Source organism: Schistocerca piceifrons, chromosome 4 (genome assembly GCF_021461385.2).
Source record: "Schistocerca piceifrons isolate TAMUIC-IGC-003096 chromosome 4, iqSchPice1.1, whole genome shotgun sequence".
Taxonomy (NCBI): Eukaryota; Metazoa; Arthropoda; class Insecta; order Orthoptera; family Acrididae; genus Schistocerca; species Schistocerca piceifrons.
This window is the reverse complement of record NC_060141.1, coordinates 329,879,131-329,904,892: the sequence shown is the minus strand read 5'-3', so window position 1 is coordinate 329,904,892 and position 25,762 is coordinate 329,879,131. Positions and strand designations below refer to the sequence as shown.

The 25,762-nt window shown below is 43.1% G+C and overlaps 1 protein-coding gene across 1 annotated transcript in view; it reads right to left on the bottom strand.

Moving 5' to 3' along the window:
- Nucleotides 1-25,762, bottom strand: part of LOC124795343 (glutamate receptor 1-like) — a 680,176-nt gene that overhangs the window by 382,976 nt on the left and 271,438 nt on the right. Inside the window, exons 3-4 of the mRNA XM_047259331.1 lie at nt 20,081-20,210; nt 10,965-11,097 (exon numbers count right to left, since the gene is read on the bottom strand). Of these exons, the coding sequence (XP_047115287.1) occupies nt 10,965-11,097; nt 20,081-20,210 (263 nt within the window). The remainder of the gene's footprint in view (nt 1-10,964; nt 11,098-20,080; nt 20,211-25,762) is intronic.

Below are 25,762 nucleotides of genomic sequence, written 5' to 3'. Positions count from 1 at the left end.
TCTTACTCGTTTCCAGTTCTCTCTAAATAAAACTAGTAATTACTGTGAAGTGTCCGAACGCATTAGTTTTTCTTTCAAGTGTGCCTGGTGTAACGAAAATACTGGTTTCGTCATCCAAGAGAGAGTTCTCATTTTTGTGACAACTGTTTCAATGTTAGCAAAATATACACTATTGATAAATTATGGTAAGAACTATACTAGAGGACATGTTGGCAAATATTTAATATCAACAAAGAAATGTTCCGATTGATAGATGTCGTCTGTAACATAACAAAATACATTGCTTTGATCTTCTTTCCTCCCCTTGTCACTTGTGTGACAATTACATCAGAAACAGTTTAACTATGCATATGAACTGCAAGTTATCAAAACAGTAATAAAATGAGACATTTTTTGTATGGTTCACGTGATTAAAATTCACGTGTGAGCAATATGGACTTCGTGCAATGTCCAATTGTGACGACTACGTCTGCTTATTCACCGATTAGATCTCTAGGCAAGAAAACTGTTCAGACCGCTGCTAGAAAAGGTTCTTCGTGTGGCAAAAATGAGTGACTGTAACTATTTTCGAAAATACTTGCAATGAACCTGAGCAACTAAAATTTGACCCTGCATTTTTTCGGTGTATTGTACTTGCGTGAAAAGTTTCGGTATAGGTTTCAACATTTTGGGTTGGACCTATTCCTTGTCAATGGGAGGTCTCCATCTTTTTTGAAAGTGCATCTTAATTTACGTTTACATTTACATTCAGATTTACATTGTTTATTTTATATAGTGTGTCCCATTTATCTTGACCACCCTAAATAACTGTTTTTCCAGCAGCAAATTACAAAATGTTCTTTATCCGTCAGGGCGACATCAATCAGCATGATTGCCTTCGTTGTAGCTTTGTTTTTCGCAAAGATATGAACAGCGGTATAACTTTTTTAAAACGGCACCCTGTGTTTTTTATTCAGTAATTCATTTCCTCTCCTAAAGACCTATTCAAAAATGTATCACAGTGTATCATTCACCGAAACACAACATTATTAATTACATAATACAACACTGACTTTGAGCCCGTGATCACAAAGTCGTCCACTTGCTGGAGTTGTCAGAAAACAAATGAAAACCAAATAAAAACATAACACAAAATTGACTTTGACTCTCCTGTATTATTGCCTGGGAGTAGAACATTCAAAGGTGCTCAGAGTGATAACCCCGGACACCAACACACTGATACACTCGTTGCATGAAAGAATTATTTACTGCTTCCAGTGTTGCCTGCTGACGCGAATTACAAGCAAGCATGTTACGTTCCTGCATGTCCTCTGGAGTTGTAGGACTATCGCGACAGACAACGTATTTAAAGCATCCCCAAAGAGAAAAGTCCAGAGATTTACATCAGGAGACCAAGCACGCCAAGTAACTGCTCCTCCTCGACCAATCCATCTGGAAGGAAACCCTCGGTTCAGAACACGACGTGCACGCAAGGCATTATGTGCTGGACACCCATTGTGTTGATACCACATAAGCATTAGCGGCACTTCATCCAGAATAGGAGGAAGAATTCGTCTGAGGAAGTTGGCTTACGCTGTGCCGTTTAGACCACCATTGATGAAATAAGGGTCGATAATTTTAGTACCAAGCATCCCACACCAGACGTTAACTCTCCACTGACGCTGATGTTCCACCTGTCTAAGCCATCGTGCGTTGTCGCTGGACCAATAATGCACGTTCCTTGTATCATTGTTTGAGAAGGAACATTCATCGGTAAAAAGAACGTTGGAGAAGAAGTTCGGCCTTGGGAGGATTAGCTGCTGTGCCCACTGACAGAACTGTACACGTTTCGGGAAATAATTCCCATGCAAATCTTGATGTAGGTGTACATGGTAAGGATGGAACGTGTGAGAATAAGATATTCACTGGTTTTACGAATGCCAATCTCATGTTCAGGCTGTCGTGTGTTCACATGTGGATTCATAGCAACGGAAGCGAGAACAGTAACTTCGGCAGCTTCGTCTGTGCGAGTGCTGCGACGATTGCATTGTCGTGGATTCAAACTTCCCGTTCCCTGAAGCGTCGCAACAAGACGAGAAAACATCCGTCGGGAAAGTGGGTTCTTGACAGGATATCGCTCTCTGTACAGTTCCGCTGCCTGTGTAGCATTTCGCCTACCTTCAACAACAACAACAACAATAAAAGAAACGTTATGTTGATGCAGTTTGTAGGAAGGACAGCCTTTATTGTATGTCTAGTCTACGAAACAGTATTTAAAAGGACTAAACTACTGTACTAAATATACCCGTACATAAGAAAACAGTATTGCAACTCTCCCCATAGATGAGTCGCATTTCTACCTTCTCTTCGTTGGTATACATTCTACTCAAACAACTCATCAACGGACGATCGTTAACGGAATGACCGGTGCGCATTCTACTTAGGTTTACATTTGTCCTCTTTCAGCGTCAGCACGTGGATGTGTTCCATTACCTCTATAACCTGCACTAAGCTCTGGGAGTGTCAACGTCAATGTTGTGTTCTGTTATTAATAACATTGTGTTTCAGTGAGTGGTACACTGTGATACATTTTTGAATTGGCCTTTAGGAGAGGAAATGAATTACCGAATAAAAAATACAAGGTGCCGTTTAAAAAAGTCATACCGCTGTTCATATCTTTGTAAAAAATCAAGCTACAACGAAGGAAATCATGCTGATTGATGTCCTCCTGAGGGCTAAAGAACATTTGTTTGAAACATTTTCACCGAGCGAGGTGGCGCAGTGGTTAGACACTGAACTCGCATTCGGGAGGACGACGGTTCAATCCCTCGTCCGGCCATCCTGATTTAGGTTTTCCGTGATGTCCCTAAATCGCTCCATGCAAATGCCGGGATGCTCCCTTTCAAAGGGCACGGCCGACTTCCTTCCCCGTCCTTCCCTCAAAATGGTTCAAATGGCTCTGAGCACTATGGGACTCAACTGCTGAGGTCATTAGTCCCCTAGAACTTAGAACTAGTTAAACCTAACTAACCTAAGGACATCACAAACATCCATGCCCGAGGCAGGATTCGAACCTGCGACCGTAGCGGTTCAAAATGGGTTCAAATGGCTCTGAGCACTATGGGACTTAACATCTGTGGTCATCAGTCCCCTAGAACTTAGAACTACTTAAACCTGACTAACCTAAGGACATCACACACATCCATGCCCGAGGCAGGATTCGAACCTGCGACCGTAGCAGTCGCGCGGTTCCGGACTGAGCGCCTTAACCGCGAGACCACCGCGGCCGGCGACCGTAGCGGTCTTGCGGTTCCAGACTGCAGCGCCTTTAACCGCACGGCCACTTCGGCCGGCCCGTCCTTCCCTAATCTGATGAGACCGATGCCCTCGCTGTCTGGTCTCCTTCTGCAACACAACCAACAACCAACCAACCAATTTGAAACATTTTGTAATTTTCATCTGGACAATCAGTTATTTAGGGTGGTCAAGACAAATGGGACACCCTGTATACTCCGAGCCTTTTTGTCTGGCAGGTAGAAATAGTTTTATAAAATATAATTTGATATTCATGTTTTGTAGTGCGTTTTGCTACTGCTGATGTATCCTCAAGCACTTTCCGTTTTCCCCCGCAATGAGTTTTACAACAGATATATTACTTTGAATAACGTGTGTTGTCGATGCGTATTATTAAAATGTCGCCTCGGAAAGCTTTTTCTTTCATTTCTACCTGGAATTCTAGTCATCCCCCATTATATCAACGTTACTGTCGTCATCATCATTATCATCATCATTGTCATCATCATCATCAACAACATCCTCATCATCATCTTCATCATCACCGTCTTCTTCAAGGATTAGGTCTTTTGGACTGTTCCGCCTCAGACCCGTTCACTTCCCTGTCTTTACAGTATTTCGAACGTTTTACTTTCCTATTGGATTATATGGTATTGCAGCTTTAGCTATCCTATTACTACACAAACTTTGGATATGGTACTTCCAGTTCACTATATTTTTCACTGGTAGTTCTAATGCTTCCTAAAATTAATTTATGTCTTATAGCGGTGTTTCTTTTATTGTCCTGTAAGGAATATCCAGCTTCAGCGCGAGCGAACATCATCTCTATCGCAACTCATCAGATGTAATGGTCCAACTTTCGCTGCATACAACAGCAAAGGCATAACTATTAGTTTTTAAAGTTGAATTAACTTTTTTTCACTGTTTTAGTGTACGTAGTATGGATTCCCAGAAATATCTGAGCCCAGCCAATCATAGCTCTACGTCAACTGACTGAGGAAGTTTAACATTCTACCCAAGATATTTAAACTCTCTTACTCTTTCATTGTTTGATTCACCTATAAAGTTTTGTCTCTTGCGGGTTTCAATCATTGAAATGCCATCGCTTTCGTTTTATTTTTCAATATTCTCATTCCGTATTTTGCAGCAATATGTCTCAGTTTTTGTACGGCGGCTTCAACCTTTTCCTCAGATTCTCCTATTATAAGCTGATCATCAGCGATAAGAAGCGTCATGAAATTAAAATTATCACTTGTTGATGTGTCATTCAACGTAGGCCACCATTTATGAATGATGTCAATGTAAACAATGAAAATAGTGGGGGACACAGAGAATCCTTCTGTAACTTTCGATTAATGTGGACAGATTCTGTTCCATTCCTTACAGTACGGATTCTTATTTTGTTACTTTTGTGAAATAAATTGCAGTAACCGGGTTTGCTCCTATATCCTTTACTGATGCCAGTGGCATTCCGTTTTACCTCCATTACAACAGTCTTGTTTCAGATGCTTTTTCTGCGTCAATACAAAAGAAAATAGTAGCACAGTTTCGCAACTTAGCTCGAATTGCGCACCGATCAGGGGGAATGGGCAAATGGAATGACCACGCATCCCAAGAAAGCGTTCCCCGGTTTCGCACAGAGGACGATTTCCCTCGGTACATGGGGCGCCATTGTTAGTAATCACGGTTGTGGAAGCGGACGTTGCAGCCTATGCCAATCAGTATTCCATTGTCTCTGATCTTGCATTCTTTGTAGTCGGAAGAGTGGGTGATACGGGCTTCAGAGGAGCAGCCGCGAGGGAATGCAGGCACGCACACAGACCTCTGCACTGCACTTAAAATAGCCCGTGGAAGAACACGACACTATACTTCTATATACATATACTATGTTTTCGTATCAAGGTGAGGTTAAGCGAATCCGTTATATAAAGCTAGATTGTCCCTGACATCTAGAGGTGTCATATTTAATAATGAGTCACAAGATTCTTTTCAAAATTTGGGTGTACTGCCGCGCCGTATTAGGAAATACATAAATGCTACAATATTAAAGTCACCTAAGTTTCACCCTTATCGAAGGCCCTCAGTCTATACCCTGAAGAAGGCCACTACAAATTCGGTTGTTTGAATATTTTAGCATTTAATTATTTTTTTAAGATGATACGGCGGTACATCCAAAAAGATTTTAATGGGATTTACGTCGGCCGCGGAAGCCTGCGTATTTAAATCACAGGATTTTTCTTTATGTCTTCTTGACAATTTCCATCCCAGAGGAACTTTCTTGTCCATTTGAGCAGCAATTTACTGAACGGAATTTTTCTAGGAATACTTAACGATCACCCATTATGTAGTTTTCTGTATGAACTCATGTTACGAGACACAGTGACCTAACTCTGTTTATGCATCTCAAATGAAGAATAAATATTCGTACCAGTAAGAGAACTCGAATTTGGAGTCCCTGTTGTTAACGAGCCTTCACCTTCCTATTCCGCTATCCAATGACTGCTCGTGGCCGCCGGCCGGTGTGGCCAAGTGGTTCTAGGCGCTACAGTCTGGAACCGCGCGACCGCTACGGTCGCAGGTTCAGTCCTGCCTCGGGCATGGATGTGTGTGATGTCCTTAGGTTAGTTAGGTTTAAGTAGTTCTAAGTTCTAGGGGACCGATGACCTCAGAAGTTAAGTGTCATGGTGCTCGGAGCCAACTGAACCATTTTTTCTCGTGGCCACGCTCAATTTCTCAGTGGGAGTCGACGTTCTCTCCAAAAGTGTTTTGCATTTTTATCGTGAATTTAGCTTCAGCTGCAGATTCATTACAGGCTTTTCAATTTCCTCTAGATATGAAAATTAGCAGAATGCAAATTGCCATACTAACTCATACTTGCTACAGAATTTCACAAGGGATTACAAGAATTTACGTCCGATATCTAGGTGAGTTGTTAACGTAGGTAGCTGCCATCTATAGGACCTGGGATCCATTCCCACTGCTGACAGAGATTTTTTTCCTTGCTCAGAGGGCTGGAACATGGTCCAAAAAGCCTTATGATATCAGTTAAAGAGCTACTTGAATAACAAGTTGAAATTTATTTTTGAATTTCAACAGTAATAGGTACAGATGTCCTACCTAAAGCGACATATGAACATTTGTGCCAAACTGGGACTCGAACCTGGATTTACCGCTTCTAGCATGCGATCTCCTTACCACTAAGGTTATCCCAGCTTGCTCCCTGGAACGATCTTACCATCCAAAAGTCACAAAGTTATAGTTTCTTCTCATAGATTATTGTTTCAGTTAAGCACACTGGCATATCTCATGATTATTGTGCTGTTTCCCCTCTCTCTCTCTCTTTTCACTATCGTTGTTATTTTCATCACAGTTCCGTGTCCGTTTTGTATACACTATTAACCATTAAAATTGCTACATCAAGACAAAAATGCAGATGATAAACGGGTATTCATTGGACAAATGTATTCTAAAAAAACTGACATGTGATTGCATTTTCACGCAGTTTGGGTTCATAAATCCTGAGAAATCAGTACCCAGAACAACCACCTCTGGAAGTAATAACGGCCTTGATACGCCTGGGCATTGAGTCAAACGGAGCTTGGATGGCTGTACAGGTACAGCTGCCCATGCAGCTTCAACACGATACCACAGTTCATCAAGAGTAGTGACTGGCGTATTTTAACGAGCCAGATGCTCTGCCTCCATTGACCTGACGTTTAAAATGGGTGATAGATCTGGAGAATGTGCAGGCCAGGGCAGCAGTCGAACATTTTCTGTGTCCAGAAAGGCCCGTACAGGACCTACAACATGCGGTCGTGCAGTATCCTGTTGAAATGTAGGGTTTCGCACGGTTCGAATGAAGGGTAGAGCCACGGGTCGTAACACATCTGAAATGTAACGTCCACTGTTCAAAGTGCCGTCAATGCGAACAAGAGGTGACCGAGACGTGTAGACAATGGCACCCCATACCATCACGCCGGGTGATACGCCAGTATGGCGATGACGAATACACGCTTCCAATGTGCGTTCACCGCGATGTCGCCAAACACGGATGCGACCATCATGATACTGTAAACAGAACGTGGATTCATCCGAAAAAATGACGTTTTGCCATTCGTGCACCGAGGTTCGTCGTTGAGTACACCATCGGAGGCGCTCCTGCCTGTGATGCAGCGTCAAGGGTAACCGCAGACACGGTCTCCGGGCTGATAGTCCATGCTGCTGCAAACGTCGTCGAACTGTTCGTGCAGATGGTTGTTGTCTTACAAACGTCCCCATCAGTTGAGTCAGGGATTGAGACGTGGTTGCACGATCCGTTACAGCCATGCGGATAAGGTGCCTGTCATCTCAACTGCTAGTGATACGAGGCCGTTGGAATCCAGCACGTCGTTCCGTATTACACTCCTGAGCCCACCAATTCCATATTCCGCCAACAGTCATTGTATCTCGACCAACGCGAGAAGCAATGTCGCGATACGATAAACCGCAATCGCGATAGGCTACAATACGGCCTGCATCAAAGTCGGAAACGTGATGGTACGCATTTCTCCTCCTTACACAAAGCATCACAACAACGTTTCACCAGGCAACTCCGGTCAACTGTTGTTTGTGTATGAGAAATCGGTTGTAAACTCTCCTCAAGTCAGCACGTTGTAGGTGTCGCCACCGGCGCCAACCTAGTGTGAATGCCCTGAAAAGCTAATCATTTGCATATCACAGCATTTTCTTACTGTCGGTTAAATTTCACGTCTGTAGCACGTCATATTGGTGGCGTAGCAATTTAATGGCCAGTAGTGTACATTTATATTTGTTGACGAACTACAGTTTCCAGTACTGAAACCTATTTCTGAATTTCAGCTTAATTGAAGTAGATGAAAGTTTAATACCTTAAACGTCATATGAAAATTCATTCTGCAGTGGGACCCGATACTGGATTCCCGCATTTTCGCGAGCCGTCGCCTTACCGCTTGCTGTAGTATCATCCGAAGAGTGAGGTTCCAATTCAAGGTTAGTACCTAGCAACGAAACCACAAGAGAAGATAGTCTCAGCAAGCAGCATCGAGGAATGAGCGATATCGGCGTTGCCACGCCCAGAAACGTTTCACTACGCCGCCGCAATCGCCGATTTCGGCCGAACGCATTACCGCTCTGCCCAATCCGTGATCATCGACAAAGACGACAGCATCGTCTGCTAGCAGGCCCGCTGTGTCATCAGTTTATAGTTATAGTTAAATTTACTCTTAGTGACAGACTTGTGCTGTATATTGTCTGCATAGAGTTATACGTTAATGTTCAGAGACAGCTGTAACTATTCATGACTTACCTGCAGGAATGGATTATACGAGGTTAAGTAATTCCCATCGATGTTGTAATAAAGTGAACTAATGTATCGTGTGTTACAACATTCACTCGACTTCCTTCCGGAGCAAAGTTAAGAAACCACCATTGTACGAGGAGCGTTCGAAATGTAATGCAATATATTTTTTTTTTTCTGAAAGCAGATTGGTTTTATTCAGGTTTCCAGTACGCCCTACGTGTCCCCACTCTTTTGGCTAAAAAATCCTACTTTTCAACGTAATCTCCTTTCAACTCGACGGCCTTACGCCACCTTAATGCGGGATCCTGCATGCCGGAATGGTAGCACTCTACCGGTCGATGTCGAAGCCAACGCGTTGTTGCATCAATAAGCCCCTCGTAACGTGCAAGCAATTCCACACAGATGGTCCTTCGTTGCTCTTTAAGTTCTCCTGTTAGCCGGGGAGGAACGCAGCGGGCACATTCCTTCGTGTAACCCAAATGGTGGAGTAGTGTGTCAGCGGTATCAACAGAGACGTCCAGTTGTGCAGCGAGGTGTCTGTGATCCGCCGATCGTCTCGGATGAGAGTGTTCGCACATTACAACATTGCAGAAGTCACAGCTGAGAGCCTACGAATATCTGCGATTCTCTGGTTTCCCGCCAGAAGAAATTCAGTGACAGCTTCTCCGTTACAGATGCCCTTTTGAAGGGAACGTATAGCTCCGCTACCTATCGGAACTTTCTGAATTAGAGGGCCTCAAGAGGGAATATTCCACGATGTTCCACAACAAATTCCTCACTCTCTACAGGTGAAACTGGCCGAGGAAAAATGTGTTGCATTTACATACTGAACGCCTCTCGTATCAAAGAGTGTATTTTCGTCTAGTACAACGCTTATGCTAACCGATCACGCTCCATGGATCAAACCAATCTTGCGTATGTCACGCATTTATCTATTTCTTCTCATCCGTCATTAAAATTGATAGATGTATGATAAAAAGAATTTAGGGTCGAGCTGAGAAGAGTGCTCGGATAGCCTATTAGTAGGCGACCACTCGTGATAAGCGAGACGTCTGTGTTCGAGCCCCAGTCCGACAGAAATTTTCATATGTCGCTTTGGGTCGTACATCTGTATCTATAACAGTTAAGCTGAATCTCAGGTATTAATATCAATATTTGAAACTAGTTCGTAATCAAATAGAAATATGATCGAGAAGTAGCGTCTCTAATGTTTGCAAAGCTGACAATGGCCAGGAGAGTAGTGTGCTGACCCATGTCCGTCAGTATTGCGTTCATATGACACCACTGGTTGAGGATGAAACAGCGGTCCTGATTGGCCAGTCTGGCCCAAAACTCGGAGCTTGCTGTCACTGTATAGGACAGCAATAGCATAACTACTGTACCTAAACTACTCAAATAAAGCGGTCAGCGCAGTGGTGTTTCGCTTCTCTTTGCTGCCATAATCTATAGCGTATAGCGTTGCTGAAGTACATACTTGTCTGTTGTTGTTAATGACTATATTTGGAACCTCATAGTGAATGGCTGATTTTAAGAAATAGTTTGTGGCACTGTGGACACTACACTCGTAATCTGGGTGACCAGAATTCAAATATGACTTCCAAATTTCAGTTATATGTGGATTTCATTAATTCGTAAGGCGTACGTGACTCAGAGTCCGTTAAGAGGGATGTTCGGCCACCTATTATAAGGTTCTTCCAATTGGACGCGTCTTTAGCGACCAGTGCGCCATTAACCTATTCCAGTAATTCAACTGGTGAAAGGAGGCCAACTTGGAATCTGAACCACGTTTCATTTCTGGCAACTCTTCACATCGCTCACAGACGGAGGCTAGCGTAAGAGCAACCGGAAAAACGAGTGTCTGACCGGTATTCGATTCTGTCACGATACTGTCTCCAGGCTCGCAGACCTTGAAGCCCTGCTGTCGATCTCGTAGATCACAAAAGACGAATGGTCACATATTTAAATAAAATGGGCCCTGTTATCATACTTCTCCCCTTTCTCTACAGTTGAGGTACTGCTAGGTCTCAAGTCATATGTTAATCCTATCTCGATTGACAGATAACGAACACTCCAGGCATCAATTCCTTCTTCTGAACTGTTGTTGACGACAAGCTATTACCTGTCCTACATTCATATAACAACAAGACAACACTTTATACGGTATGTTCTCTGGAATGTAAGCACATTGTCCACAGACTCGTCACTATTTAAAAACGTGTGGGACTTTTCCATTATTGTCACAACCTCCAGTGTCTTCCTTTACCATTATGAAATTGCTTTTAACTAAAACGGAGCCCACAAAATATGAAACACGGGAGGAATCCACTAACATGAAAATATGTGTCGGATATAACGAGAGCAAAAACTCACTTACCTGCTGACCTCTTCCAAACTGTGCAGGTAGTCGATGGCATCCGACGTGTTCTGGACTCGTTTCACAGCCTCCACGTGGAATGACCCGCGGCCAGGACGCAGGCTCTGGAAGATCTGCTGCAGTCTCAGCAGACCTGCCGGCATAATTGTCAGGTTGCTTATAGTACGTCTCAGTACCATTTACACTTTTTTATCCATACAAACAAATACAAATAGATCCTTTGTTTCAGTAGTTATCCTTAATGTTAAATGGAACACTATCACTTTAATAAGTGTTACGTTTGCCTGGGGCCTTAGCATGCTCGCGGTGTCTAGTCTTTCTACAATATTATTCTTGAAGAATCAAGTTTGCCAAGGCCGCTAGTAATTTTTTTATTACTGTACCGGTTTCGATAGATCTACTCTGTCATCACCGTGTCCTGTAACATTATTAGATGTACGTGCTTTTTACAACACTGGAAGTCACATAGTGATGGGTCAAATTGTAATAACAAGTGGTAAGCAACACCAGCATGTCATAAGTAAAGTAGCACATAATCAGAACATACATGGTGTGTTGAAGTTACAGTATACGTTATCATAGGTGTATGCTGGAAAATCAGCACAACCAGTTGTCCTAAACCAACACAAAGCAGTCGACAAGTAGAACTACCATACTGTGCTGCTACATTACAGTATTCATTCTGTACTCTACACATCATCCCACATCGAATAGGGACACTGATACGAAGACGACTGGGGGGAAGCAGTCCGGAATATCAATATACACCTAAATCATGATCATCTACTTGATACCTATTACTAGGAAAGGTCCACTTCACAATAGGGGCACGATTAATGAAACGAATTGTATATTTCTGGCCTTAAGAACTCCTGGTAAGCTCTCATCAGTATATGTTAAAATCGTTGTAATACTCAGTTCAAAAAAGTTTCCTAGTTTTCTCTCACTAAGCCGGCCGTTGTAGCCGATCGGTGCTAGGCGCTACAGTCTGGAAACGCACGACCGCTACGGCCGCAGGTTCGAATCCTGCCTCGGGCATGGATAAGTGTGATGTCCTTAGGTTAGTTAGCTTTAAGTAGTTCTAAGTTCTAGGGGACTGATGACCTCAGATGTTAAATTCCATAGTGCTCAGAGCCATTTGAACCATTAGCCCATTATAAAGCACCAGTGCCATTGTTATTAAGATCCGGAACCGCGAGACTGCTACGGTCGCAGGTTCGAATCCTGCCTCGGGCATGGATGTATGTGATGTCCTTAGGTTAGTTAGGTTTAACTAGTTCTAAGTTCTAGGGGACTGATGACCACAGATGTTGAGTCCCATAGTGCTCAGAGCCATTTTTGTAATTAAGAAGTATTATGCAGTTTTCCTTCGGACACGCATGCGTGTTCGAAGGAACATTGCATCGTACCTTTTAACGACACAGGTGCTGCTTTTAACAACACAGGTACTGCTATTCCCAATTTATTACCCAGTGCCAGGCCACCGACTGTCAATAAATTTGTCCTTCCTGGACAGAAATATACGTACGTAAAGTTGTGACACATGAACGACGACATGTGGAAGTATTGGTATGCGTGCACGGCTAGCCACAGCGGTTAATGCGATCGATGGCGGAAAGTGGGAAGGCCGGTTTCGAGTCCCGATCCATCACCAATTTTCATCGTTGTCCTTTCAATATACAGCCTTGGTGTTTTATATTCGCCATTGACAATACATTCCCATATCACATTCGTTTGTTAAAAAGTCTTAATTTAATGTAAATCTCACTACAAGGTCTATCTTCTTTTCATTATGTTTGAAACGTCTATTTTGTGTAAAAGATATTCATCGTTCGGAACGCTCCTCATCCACGTGGGACAACGCTACGACCAATATCAAACTGCTTGGCTACGTTCGTCACACTTCGTCTTTCTTAGAGTTTCCCGATCATTCTTCCAAGTGTGAAGTCATCCAAATGATGTCTCAGCGTCATGTTGTAATGAAGGAAACTTCCACAGTTCACTGTAACTGCTCGCTGACTGACACACGCTGTCTTTTCCCCCTTCCATCAGCTGCCTCGTGTTGCGCGGTCAGCCCCTTTTGCCGCTAATACTCAAGATGGCCATATGACGGGGCTGGGAGACCTCTGGCAGCATCTCCCGCGCTTTAAATCGGATATTCAGAGCAGTGTATTTTAATGTAATAATGATAATTCGATTACATCAGTGAGTATTACGTTGCCTTAGCATTACATTCAAGTAAATGCTATTCAAAAAATACAGCCTTTTAAAAGTATATTTCGTCAATTTGTGGGGTTCGTGTGCCATACAATTAATTTAAGAATTACAATAGCAATAATGTCTCACAACTCTGATAACATTGTAATTTACACAATATAAAAACAGAAGTTTGTACTAACAGTTATCAGTATTTCACTAATGACTATGGTTATAAATAGTCTCCACGGGCCGGCCGGGGTGACCGAGCGGTTCTAGGCGATTCAGTCTGGAACAGCGTGACAGCTACGGTCGCAGGTTCGAATCCTGCCTCGGGCATAGATGTGTGTGATGTCCTTAGGTTAGTTACGTTTAAGTAGTTCTAAGTACCTTAGAAGTTAAGTCCCATTGCGCTCAGAGCCATTTGAACCAGTCTTCACGGTTTTGCCGCCAGATGACATTGTGCATATTTCAAAACTATGGTTTAAACAGTGGTTTGGTAAGTCTGGCTACAAGAGAGTGTAAATCAGGGAAATGCAGTTTCTTTCAGTCGTTTCTACCTGAGGTCAGGAAGCGACTATTTCCATTTTTATTTCTTTCCTTATTGGAGGGTCTTTCCCTTTCCATCTGCTCGAAGTCGACATCCAGACAGTGAACTCATTTAGCAGTGTCAAACTTGCTGTTGACAGTGAGTAGATCGACCTATGCTTATGGCCACATGGTATTCGACGTGAGTATTCTATCAGACAAGCAGCTGAAAAATACAGGGTGGCGCAGCTGCCTCCGCCAATGGGTTTTATGCAACCCGCAACGCCTTCAAATACCGCACACCAATTTTCACGATCTGTGATTCACAATGACCCTATTATTAGCCCCCCCCCCCCCCCCCCCCCCGCAAAAAAATTAATCTAGTTTCTCTAGAGGCTGTAGTTCTCAATTTATTGAAGAAAAATATACATAAGCGACCTTGAAATGCGTTCTTCGTGATTAACTCGAAAACCATTGCCTCCAGCGAAAACGTATCACAGCGCTAAATTTAACTATACTAAATTTTCCACAAAAATTTAACTTTTTATTTTAATTAATTAATTAATTAATTGATTAATTTTATTTTTGGCTAACAGTTCGCAGTTTGCATATAATGAGCAAGATAATGTGAAAACATCTTACATGGTTTTTGAATGGATTGCTGTGTGACAAATAACTTCACATTTCTAGGATACTTTGCCCTGTTTGAGACACTTAGTTTTCACGATACTTTACTCTTTGAACCTTAGCTGTGAACTCTGAAAGCTGATGATGTAAAATATAAATTTTTGTAGTGCCTTATTTCTGTATGGAAAGGGGGAGGGTCGGGGCGGGGGGGCTGATCATAATTCTCACGTCCCCCCCCCCCCGCTCCTGCAACTACGAAAAAATAAAACATGAAATTTAATGTACACAACGCAGCAGACACTGTTAGTGTGTGATTTGATTTGCGAGTGCAGTCATTCCAACAATCAGTCCTTCGCTGGCAGGCTACGCTTCAGTTTACTAAGAAAATGAATTTGGCTGTGTGGTGTGCGTACTGTAAGACCTTCGGTACACACACCATCAGATTATTTGACTTGTCGCTCTAACGAAGTTGGCGAGTGTCAGCAATATGTCTCGTGGTCTTATCGTGGCGTGTCTATCTTCTGCCGTTAGGTCAGACGATAGAAATGCCACTTGCACGCTTAGAGTAGCAGATTGACGGTGACCAACTTTAAACAGAACTTGATTAATTTTCATACACATTTATTAAAATAATAAAAAGCATAGAAATAACTTAACTTGGTTCTGGATGCTATTTACAATTGACAATCTGAAGTTCCTTTGGTCTTGGTACGTTTAATCTTATTCTTACATATCTCTGATACTTGGCAAAGTGTCTACACATTTCTCTTCGTGGCTATGTACAGGAATATGATAATCTTATTAGGCGCAGAGTGAAACTGGACTGCAGACTAATGCAGACTGATGCAGACTGGCTAATCGGAGGTCTGTACACTCGTTATAATATCTCGCGCGTTAAGGTTTCACTGCGCGAGTGTGATCCGCGAGGAGAAAAGGCTCTATGTTAGCAGCAATCTCATTGTCTGCGTTACATATTAATACGCGGATCGGCGGAAGCAGCATTTGGTCCGTCTCTATGACAGCGCCATCTCATAGTGCGGAGACGGACGAGCGCTGCTCCTGCGCTGTTGTGCTTAGCGGGGCGCGCTCTAGTGGGAAAGTTGTGTACGCACTGACTACGCGAAACTATGTACACAACAGGTTGAGAGCAAAGTTCGAGGGCGAGACAAACGAAAACCTTAAATATTGTTTTAAATATTATTTACTAAGCAGAAGTAATACAAAGCTGCATCACTTTTCAACATAATCTCCCTCACGCTCAATGCAAGTCCACCAGCACTTACAAAGTGCATAAATTCCTTTAGAAAAAAATTCATTTGGTAGTCTGCGCAACCACTCATGCACCTAATGGGGTACCTCTTCATCAGAACGGAACTTCTTTCCTGCCTTTCTGTCTCTGAGTGGCCTAAACACGTGGAAATCATTTGGGTCAAGGTCTGGTGTGTATGGTGGATGACGGAGACACTCAAAATGCAAAGACCCTGTACTGTTGTACGGGCAGTGTAGTGCCTCGGATTGTCATGATCCAAAAGGATACCTGCTGACAACAATCCACGTCGTTTTGATTTGATTGCAGGCCGCAGATGATGCACTAGTGACATTGGTCCCTCTAGGCATGTAATGCTCCAAAATGACGCCTTTTTCGTCCCAATAGAGAGTCAGCATAACCTTGCGTGCTGATGGTTCTGTTCGAAACTTCTTTGGTTTTGGTGATGAGGAATGGCGCCATTCCTTGCTCGCTCTCTTCGTTTCCGGTTGGTGAAAGTGAACCCAGGTTTCGTCCCCAGTAACGATTCTTGCGAGGAAGCCATGACCTTCTCGTTCAAAGCGCCGAAGAAGTTCTGCACAAGCACTAACACGTCGTTCTCTCATTTCAGGACTCAGTTGCCGTGGCAATCATCTTGCAGACAGTTTGTGAAACTGGAGCACATCAAGCACAATGTGGTGTGCTGACCTATGACTAATCTGTAAACATGCTGCAATTTCAGTCAGTCTCACTGAGCGGTTTCTCTTCACTATGGCTTCAACTGCTGCGATGTTCTCTGGAGTCCCAACTCGTTGTGCCTGACCTGGACGAGGAGCATCTTCCACTGAAGTCCCACCATTTGCGAACTTCCTATTCCATTCGTAGACCTGCTGCTGTGACAAACATGCTTCACCGTACTGAACCTTCATTCGTCGATGAATTTCAATAGGTTTCACACCTTCACTGCGCAAAAACCGAATAACAGAACTCTGTTCTTCCCTGGTGCAAGCCGCAAGTGAGGCGGCCATCTTCATACTGATACTGCGACGGTATATGTGCATCTGCACTATGCTGGCATCTACAGGCCATTCTACAACCTGTGTGTAGCACGCTTGTGAACTTACAGGATAACGGCGCGAAATTTCGATTTGTTATAACGAATTTAAGGGTTTCATTTGACTCACCCTCGTAATTTCCGCGCCTACCTGATGACAGATTTCGAATCTGACAGGTTTTAAAACTTTTATAGGGAAATAAGTGAATAATAAGTACGTTTTATTACTTATACATCCAACAACTCGTCCAGTACAAACTGATTGGGCCGGCCGGGCTGGCCGAGCGGTTCTAGGTGCTACAGTCTGGAACCGCGCGACGGCTATGGTCGCAGGTTCGAACCCTGCCTCGGGCATGGATGTGTGTGATGTCGTTAGGTTAGTTAGGTTTAAGTAGTTCTAAGTTCTAGGAGACTGATGACCCCAGAAGTTAAGTCCCATAGTGCTCAGAGCCATTTGAACCATTTTTGAACAAACTGATTTGTTGACGATTTGTTTTATTGGCCATAACACTGCCACTGACTGCAGAAGAATACTGCAGCTTTAATTACCACTAGGGTTGTAATTTGGCGGCCGGCTATCAACAGCCCTGGGTAAGAACTAATTTGGAAGAGGATGAGGTCTGCGAGCCGCCGGCAGCGGCAGGCAGAGCTCAGAGGCGCGGCGGCGGCGGCGGCGGCGGCGGCCAGGGCGGCTCTGCTGCGGCTGCCAATCGCAGTGGCCGCTAACGACCGGCTGACTAATGAATGATTACACGGCGGGCACAATGGCGCGGAAACCGACGCAAGTGCCGCCTGCAACTTTAATAGTCGGCGCCGTCGCGCGCTCCGCTACGTCGGCCCACCCGACAACTGCCAGTGCCACGAGCCGCTCTCGCAGCACTCCGCGCCGCAGTTTAACGGGCCATTTAAACATTAAACGTTCCCATTACCGACCTCTCCCCGTGCCTGCCCCCAACGATACACGTAATTTCAGACTGAAAATGCAAGTATAGCGCCCTGATAGTGCTCACTGAGGCATGCTGACTACCAGGGGTAGTTCGAGTCTCGGTCCGGCACACAGTTTTAATCTGCCAGGAAGTTTCATATCAGCGCACACTCCGCTGCAGAGTGGAATTCTCATTCCGCACACTGCATGTGTGTACACCACCTAACCATTGATCATTCGATAACGCATTGTTGGCATGCACTTCTACCACCTTAGTATGGATCGTTGCACATTGTTCCCCTTCAAATGCAGAGAACAAACTACCACAGAATAATCCTGTTGATTAATGAGCAGTCTCATTTAGTTCGCTACTTTTGTGGTTATTTTTCAGATTTTATGAGGACAGCAGATGCCTGTCTGTAAACAAACAAAGAAGTAACTACCGCAACTCATTTTTTCGAGCTAACATTTAAAATATTATGACTAACTGGGTCGTAAAGATGTATATTGACAACGTATTCCAGTTACATGGCGCTTACTTTTACACGTTTCATTCCCTAGCCCCAAAGGTTAATGCGAGTTCTGATCCATTTTAGAGGGAGGGTCTTTGCAGATAAACGCTAGGCAAGCTTTTGATGTGGCATACGGAGTTCCATTTGTGAATATTTCCAAGGGAACTTCCAGTTTACGAATTTGTGTTATACCAAGGGGTGTCTTGGCCAGGACCATGGTTGCAACTATTTTTAACTTAATTCTGAGATAAAAGCATTATATATTCATCAAACTGTAAGTGTATTTGTTTATGTGTGTACGGTGTTACGTGGATGAACAGTGACCAGAAAGTTTTGGGACTGGATTAACAAAAACTATAGAAAGCTTAAAATTATGGTTTAAATGCTTCAGGTGTTCTACGTAGTCTCTCCCGCCACCATTTGATTATAACGCACAGAACGATAAAACAACCATGTAAAGTCCACCTAGAAATCGAAAAAGTTAAAATTTTTGTAGAGTTAACATGACTTATGAAAACTAGACATCTTATTGGAGCTATAAACAGTACGTTTGATGTACACAGGCTGCATCTCTAACATGTTCCAGCATAATAGGGATCGTAGCACCACAAAACTAAGATGCAAAAGATAAAAATGAGAATGCAAATTTTCAAAAGTAATGAAACCAAAAAATTGCACGATCACATCTTATGATTACCAACAGTCTATTCATATAATGAATAGGGAGTAAAGAAGTATTTGAAGTTAAAATAAACATCGGATAGACAACATTGTCTAATGAACTCAAATTATGCTGGAAGAAGATATTTTTCTGTACAGAATATCAGAGAAGTGCCTATTTCTTGGTTCGTTACTTCAAGCCGTCTATGATTAAGTGTCATCACAGAACAAGTACTAGCTCTTTTCTGCAGAGGATCCACAGAGATGGCCAAGGATCGCCAAAGGGGATTGTAAGATAAAAAATTAATTATCGATTCCGGTTATTAGCTCCTTATCTCAAAGTAGTCCAGGATCGTGTGCGAAGGGTATAGTTCTGAGTAAGTAATAATAACACCCTATTAGGCTTTTTTGAAGGTAGATAGGAACGGGAAACTCAGGTAACGCAAAGTGGGATCACCACATCCCGATACGAATGGCGATATCCCGCCGTGTACGCGATAGAAAGAGCTGGTCCCGTGCTAGCAACCTGAGCGATTCGGTATAGTAGTTACGACATTGGACTCACTTTTCAAGGAGGGAGGGCGCAGTTTTATGGTTCCGCGTGGTCTCCCTGTATCTCATTAGACAAATGCAACGATGGTTCCTGAGTGAATAATACGGCTGTTTTCCTTTGCCGTCCTTCCCAACCCATGCTTGTGGTCTAATAACAGGACTCAGGACGGGACGTAAAGCTCAAGATCCCTTCCGCCGTGCTGGCTATTATTCTGTCTTGCTCTCAAAACAATGGTACGTGCAGTTTCAAGATACAATAGGGCTACTCGATGTTCGATCGACCAAAGGAGGGTTCCTGGACAATAGACGTTGCAATCCCAGGAGAGTCTCTTCCTCTACAGCGTCCGTCTGCGTCGGTGCTCGTCAACAGGCACCCCTTTTCCAGATTACTGGTTCAGTATTCACGCTGTCTCTGCCGGCCTGGTACTGTTCCCTCTGGGTAGCCCGGTGCTCGCCCATTGTAGTCTTCTCTGCGACTCCTTAACTTAGAACTGCTGGTGTCCGCTCTTGGGTATTCCAAGTCGTTCTGTTAGTATCCTATACTCAAAAGTGGCAGGCTGTGATGGACTTGAAATCTGTTCCCAAAAAACATCCGGCTAGCTAATGGATATCCCTGCCGGATCTCCCACCAAATGTTAGTCTCAGCGGGTCGACTTTCGTGTATGACCCACTTACGTAGCGCCTATAGCAATGACGTTCCATTGTTACGAGGAACGTCTTTTGTAAGTAAGTTACGTTCCTAGGATCATACTGCTTAATGAAGTAGAGTGCAACATCATGTCTCGAGAGAAACTAACAGTATGAATTGCGACTTACCATCGTTGGAATCGTACAGGTATATGACGCTCTTCCAGCCGTAGTGACAGACGACGTCAATAATGGCCTGGTGGTAGTCGGGCCGCATGCTGATGGCGTAGTCGAGCAGACCCGACGATGGAGCCAGCACCTACGGAAAAAACATTGTCAAGGTATGTGTAATATGACACGCCAGCGTAGTAATGTTACTTCAGATGAATTTTCCATTCGTGAGAATCACTCCAAAGAAATGCACATTTTTCTTTTTTAAACATCGATTTTTTTGTATGCTTTTGGTATTTGTATAATAGTTTATACAATCTTGAGAGACTGAATGTCATCTTTCTCATAATCTCTCTTAAGTTTCAGCTGCCTTACGCCACCGTGGAACTAGGGCCTGTATTATGCAGTCACTTTTTAGAAGTCTTCAGAAGGGAGACAATGTTCTGCACAACCCGTTTCAACGACTCCTTCTCGGATTTTGTTCAATTATGTGACTGTCAGCCAAACTCGAATTATGGAAACGCTACACGTTGTCAAGAGTATGTGCAGCACTTGGTTGGCCGCTGTAAAACAGCGATTTGCTTCAGACGAACATCAAGTACAGCAGCCATCTTAACAGCGTGCTACGACAGAGCGACTTGTGGATGAAGCTTGAATTATATTTGAATACAAGCGCGAAGAATGTTTCTATGAAGTCAGTAAAAAACAAAGACAAAGAAAAAATTGGACATCTAAGTGAATAACGTTGTACCAGTGGGCTGAAACATCAATAACAAGAAAAATAACTATATTACGTAACGTCCTCCTTACCTGAAAGCATTAGGGCATGGAGGGGACGAGTTATTTCTAGGGAATTACTTTCATCATTCATTCATAGTTCTGAGATAAGAAATGTTATGGACTTGCAACATGCCCACTGCATTGTTAGCGAAGGTGCTACATTACCCCTGCTCTTGAAATCTGTTTCTCCCTTATTACTCCTCAATCGGCAAATCATAATTAGTGGATTCATTCAGTTTATCGATTTAGTCATATAATGAATTATGTCTTCCTTCAGTACTGGATAATTATATGGGAAATAAAGGCTTTAATTAACCATATGTACTGTTAAATCAACATCCTCTTTTCTCAACCAATACTTACCGCACAGGGATAAATGAGGTAACGTTATAAATTTTTTTAACCGGCGTCTGCTATTGCATACCGTTTCTGCGCTGAAATATACTGTTTGTGCTAAATTTTAACATAAAATAGACTTTTAACTATCATAGGCAAAAGGGCATCCTGGATACTCAGCTTCACATCTATGTTTCACGAATCTAACTTATTAACCACGAATAAGAGACTCCTTTTAATATTGTGTTATTATAAATAGCATTTTATTTGTTTTGAAGTACTCATTAACTGAATAATTTGTATACTGAATTGTCGTAGATAACAACCGTGATCACTGCGGTAGTCAGTTATCTCTGCCCATCGTACAAACTGATTTATCTAAATGAGTATACTTTCCGGAACAGCAAACGTATTGGTCATTTTCGCCTTGAATTGTGATTTACCGATTGCTACTACGGCCTGACGTGCTTATTTTATTCCAAATACTAAACACATTTTTGGACAAGTGGAAATGTGTATACAAGGATGAATCATAAATTCATGATTTTTATTTCATGTCGTTCTGTTCGTATTTAAAGGTGCTTTCTCTTCGTTCCCACAACTACCCTTATCCCAGCGACTACATTTATTCCAGATACCGTCGTCATTGAAAACCATATATTGTGAAAGTTCCGCATGGATCTCCTGGTAGCAAATAATTGCGAACTGCGAAGTGTATTGTACGTTGTTGCAATCGTTCTTCCTCTAAAATTTTCAAGCTACACTTTGATCCAGAAAAATTCCGCACGGTACAAGACTGCAAATTTCTTCACACAGAAACATCACGAATACCGCAAACCCGGAGGGAATGATTAAAGTAAACCTAATCTCGAGTTGCATGATTTTTTTTTTCTGTTTTACCCAAACACAGATCTCAACGCATCTGAATCTCGTGAGCGCTGGCAACGAACTCAGTCTGATTTAAATATTGTGCCCAGCGGGCATATAATGAAAAATAACGTTAATTCCCAAGATATGTCAACAGATAAAAATTGTTTCTCTGTTCGATACAGTTTAACCCGGTATTTCAAGAATAATCTTTAAAAAATTACAAAAATTAACATATAATGTGAGGTGTGAGGATATATCATTGTCACAGAATCCACTCTACACAGAATCATCCACCTGAAGTTGAGAAACTATGAAAACGAGCTTCTCTGGACAATTTTCTGCAACATGACGACTTCTTAAGACTCTTTGTGGCAGAGATTGCAAGGGCGAATAAATTCACACAAAAGAAACAACCAGATGTTACGGCATGTTCATTACGGCAGAAATTGAGTCTGTCTTGATGAAAAACACCTTGTTATTCGTTTATTTCTTTATTATCCCAAACTAGTTTCGGCGACAAATATCACCATCATCAGCGGGGTTTTTTAATCTAAAACATGCAGAAAATGGTATGGTTGTACAAACACAGTAAAACATTATTACATTTTTACAATTCGTCTTTTGAAATATAGTTTTCTATTGATACTTTCATAACTACCTTATTTATTGTATGCTACAGCATGTTTTAAGCAATTATTGCCGCTGTTTGCGACATATTTTCTGTGCTCTTCTTTTCTGTTGCCGTCTTTTTACTTAGCGAACGTCATAGCTCTTATCCTGCCCTCTTCACTGTTAAGATGAGAACATTTCTGAGCCTGGGAAATAAACCGCATTAAATCATTTACCATTCTACTGGACGCGCTATTACGAGTGTGTATTCATTTCCTGCATCTACATCTACATAACTACTCTGCAATACAAACTAAAGAGCCTGGCAGTGGGTTTATCGAACCACATTCAGACTACATCTCTACCTTCCATTCCTGAACAATGCAAAGGAAAAATTAACAATGAAATACAAACTCTGATTTCTCTTATTGTATTATGATGATAATTTCCTCCAAAGCAGCTTGGCGTAAATAAAACATTTTCGCATTCGGAAGACAAAGCTGGTGGCTGAAATTTTGTGAAAAAAAATCACCTCGCAGCTTTTGAGGAAGGAGGCTTTCTCCTGCCAGAATATGGTGGCTGTTCTTTCCCGAATCCTACTAAATGGTCTGTGACGGAAGTGTAAGAGGCTGGCTCAAAGCAGAGCTATTTCCAATGGTGAGTTAGTACCCTTTGTGCTTAAAAAAGTTGCTTGTGAAAATTCTGAGAGACAAGAATCGAAAATGAATCCCCAGGAGCGGTCGTGGAATTCTTTTTAGTCTTTTTCTGGTTTCCTGTCCAACTGTCGCCTTTTACTGAGACTGCTAGTGCTCACTGTTACGTCAGCGTGTGGAGCCATTAACTAACTGGAGTTAGTGTGTACATGAACGTAGTGCACTAGGAGAGGTTCAGTTGAATCAGATGTCATATATTTCTATGGAAATTTTACCATGACTTATCCTGTAGACTTTGAACTGCAGTCGTGTTTTATTGTTTTGGATATAGGATACGATTAGTTGTGGAGATTGTTGCCAAAAGCTGTTGGAAGCCAGTTGGAGGCAGTGTAATTACTGTGAGCAGTGTAGAGAAACTTCTCGTGAAAAGTTCAAATGGCTCTGAGCACTATGGGACTCAACTGCTGAGGTCATTAGTCCCCTAGAACTTAGAACTAGTTAAACCTAACTAACCTAAGGACATCATACACATCCATGCCCGAGGCAAGATTCGAACCTGCGACCGTAGCGGTCTCGCAGTTCCAGACTGCAGCGCCAGAACCGCGCGGCCACTTCGGCCGGCTCGTGAATAGTATTCAGCAACTTGATTGTTCAAACTGCTTATGTTGGAGCAGGGGCAGCCCAGATTTCGGCACGCGCGCCGTGCCTGTGCACAAGTGCCAAAGCACTCAGCCTTGCTTCATATTTCGCCGGCCGGAGTGACCGTGCGGTTCTAGGCGCTACAGTCTGGAGCCGGGCGACCGCTACGGTCGCAGGTTCGAGTCGTGCCTCGGGCATGGATGTGTGTGATGTCCTTAGGTTAGTTAGGTTTAAGTAGTTCCAAGTTCTAGGGGACTGATGACCTCAGAAGTCCCATAGTGCTCAAAGCCATTTGAACCATTTTGAACTGAAATGGCAAACGGTCTCGAAAACAGCTCGGAAACAGATGTAAAATTCACAGTATCTTCAAAATTAAAAAAAAACTGTACTTGTAATTCTTTCAAGACCACGATGAATTCATCAAAACTCGAGTTTTCTTCAATGGCGATGCGATGAGATTAAGGGACTGGACTTTCTTTGTCAGAAATTGTCCCTTCTACAACGTGATTTTCTTTTTAAATGTATCCCCATCAACAAATGTGTGTGAAGTTCTATAAGACCAAACGGCTGAGGTCATCGGTCCCTAGACTTACACACTATTTAAACCAACTTATACTATGAACAACACACACACACACCGATGCCCGAGGGAGGACTGGAACCTGCGGCGGTAGGGGCGCAGTCAGTGACATGGCGCTTCTAACCGCGTGGCCACTCAGCGCGGCGGCATCCCCATCAAATAACAAAGAAAGTTACCTTGCAATTCCTTACTGTAGTCAGTGGACCGTCTAGTTCACTTAAGACGTGAAGTCTACACTCCATTCTGGATATTCCAGTTAACATTCTTGCACTCCAATGTCCTTCACAAATTCAAAAACAGCAAGTTCTAAATCGAAATATTGTTCCAGGCATGCCCCCTTGACTTAACCACCTTACCTATTAGTGATATGAAGTACCCATACTATCCGTTCGGTTCCATTGAAAATTGTTGCAACGTATAATGAAATAACGCTTGTGACTTGAGAATTTTTACTATTTATAACAACAATATCTTCACGTGCTCCAGGCCTGCAAATGCAGCACAAAGTGTTTTTTTAATGTATAGAACACTGAATCTCATCTGTCGATTGTTGTATGCCTTACTTGTCGTCTGTGCGAAGTGAGAATTCTCATCCCTGTCTTCTGCTATTGGACACTGCCTCGCCGCGGTGGATTCACCGGTTCCCGTCAGATCACCGAAGTTAAGCGCTGTCGAGCGAGGCCAGCATTTAATGGGTAACCATCCGGGCTGCCATTCGCTGTTGCCATTTTTCGGGGTGCACTCAACCTCGTGATGCCAATTGAGGAGCTACTCAACCGAATAGTAGCGGCTCCGGTCAAAGAAAATCGTCATAACGACCGGGAGAGCGGTGTGCTGACCACACGCCCCTCCTAACCGCATCCTCAGCTGAGAATGACACGGCGGTCGGATGGTCCCGATGGGCCACTTGTGGCCTGAAGATGGAGTGCTCTTCTGCCATTCCCATTAACTTTAAATGACTGCGAAGATAGATTTCTAGACCGACTCTTTTTGTACAAACAGCCACTGGACCTGCAAATGTCCTTCACACCATGAACAAATAGCGAAGGTTAAACAGCACTGACAGAACGATTCTGACGAACTCAGAGAGTTGCACCAACCGGAAATTGCCGCACCGCAATGCTAAACGAAACGTCGCGCTGTTCCGAGTACTTCCGAGAAGAACCGAACAAATCCGAGTGAGAGGACGGGCCTTGGCCCACAAGCAGCCCACGCACGCTGCACGCATCTAGT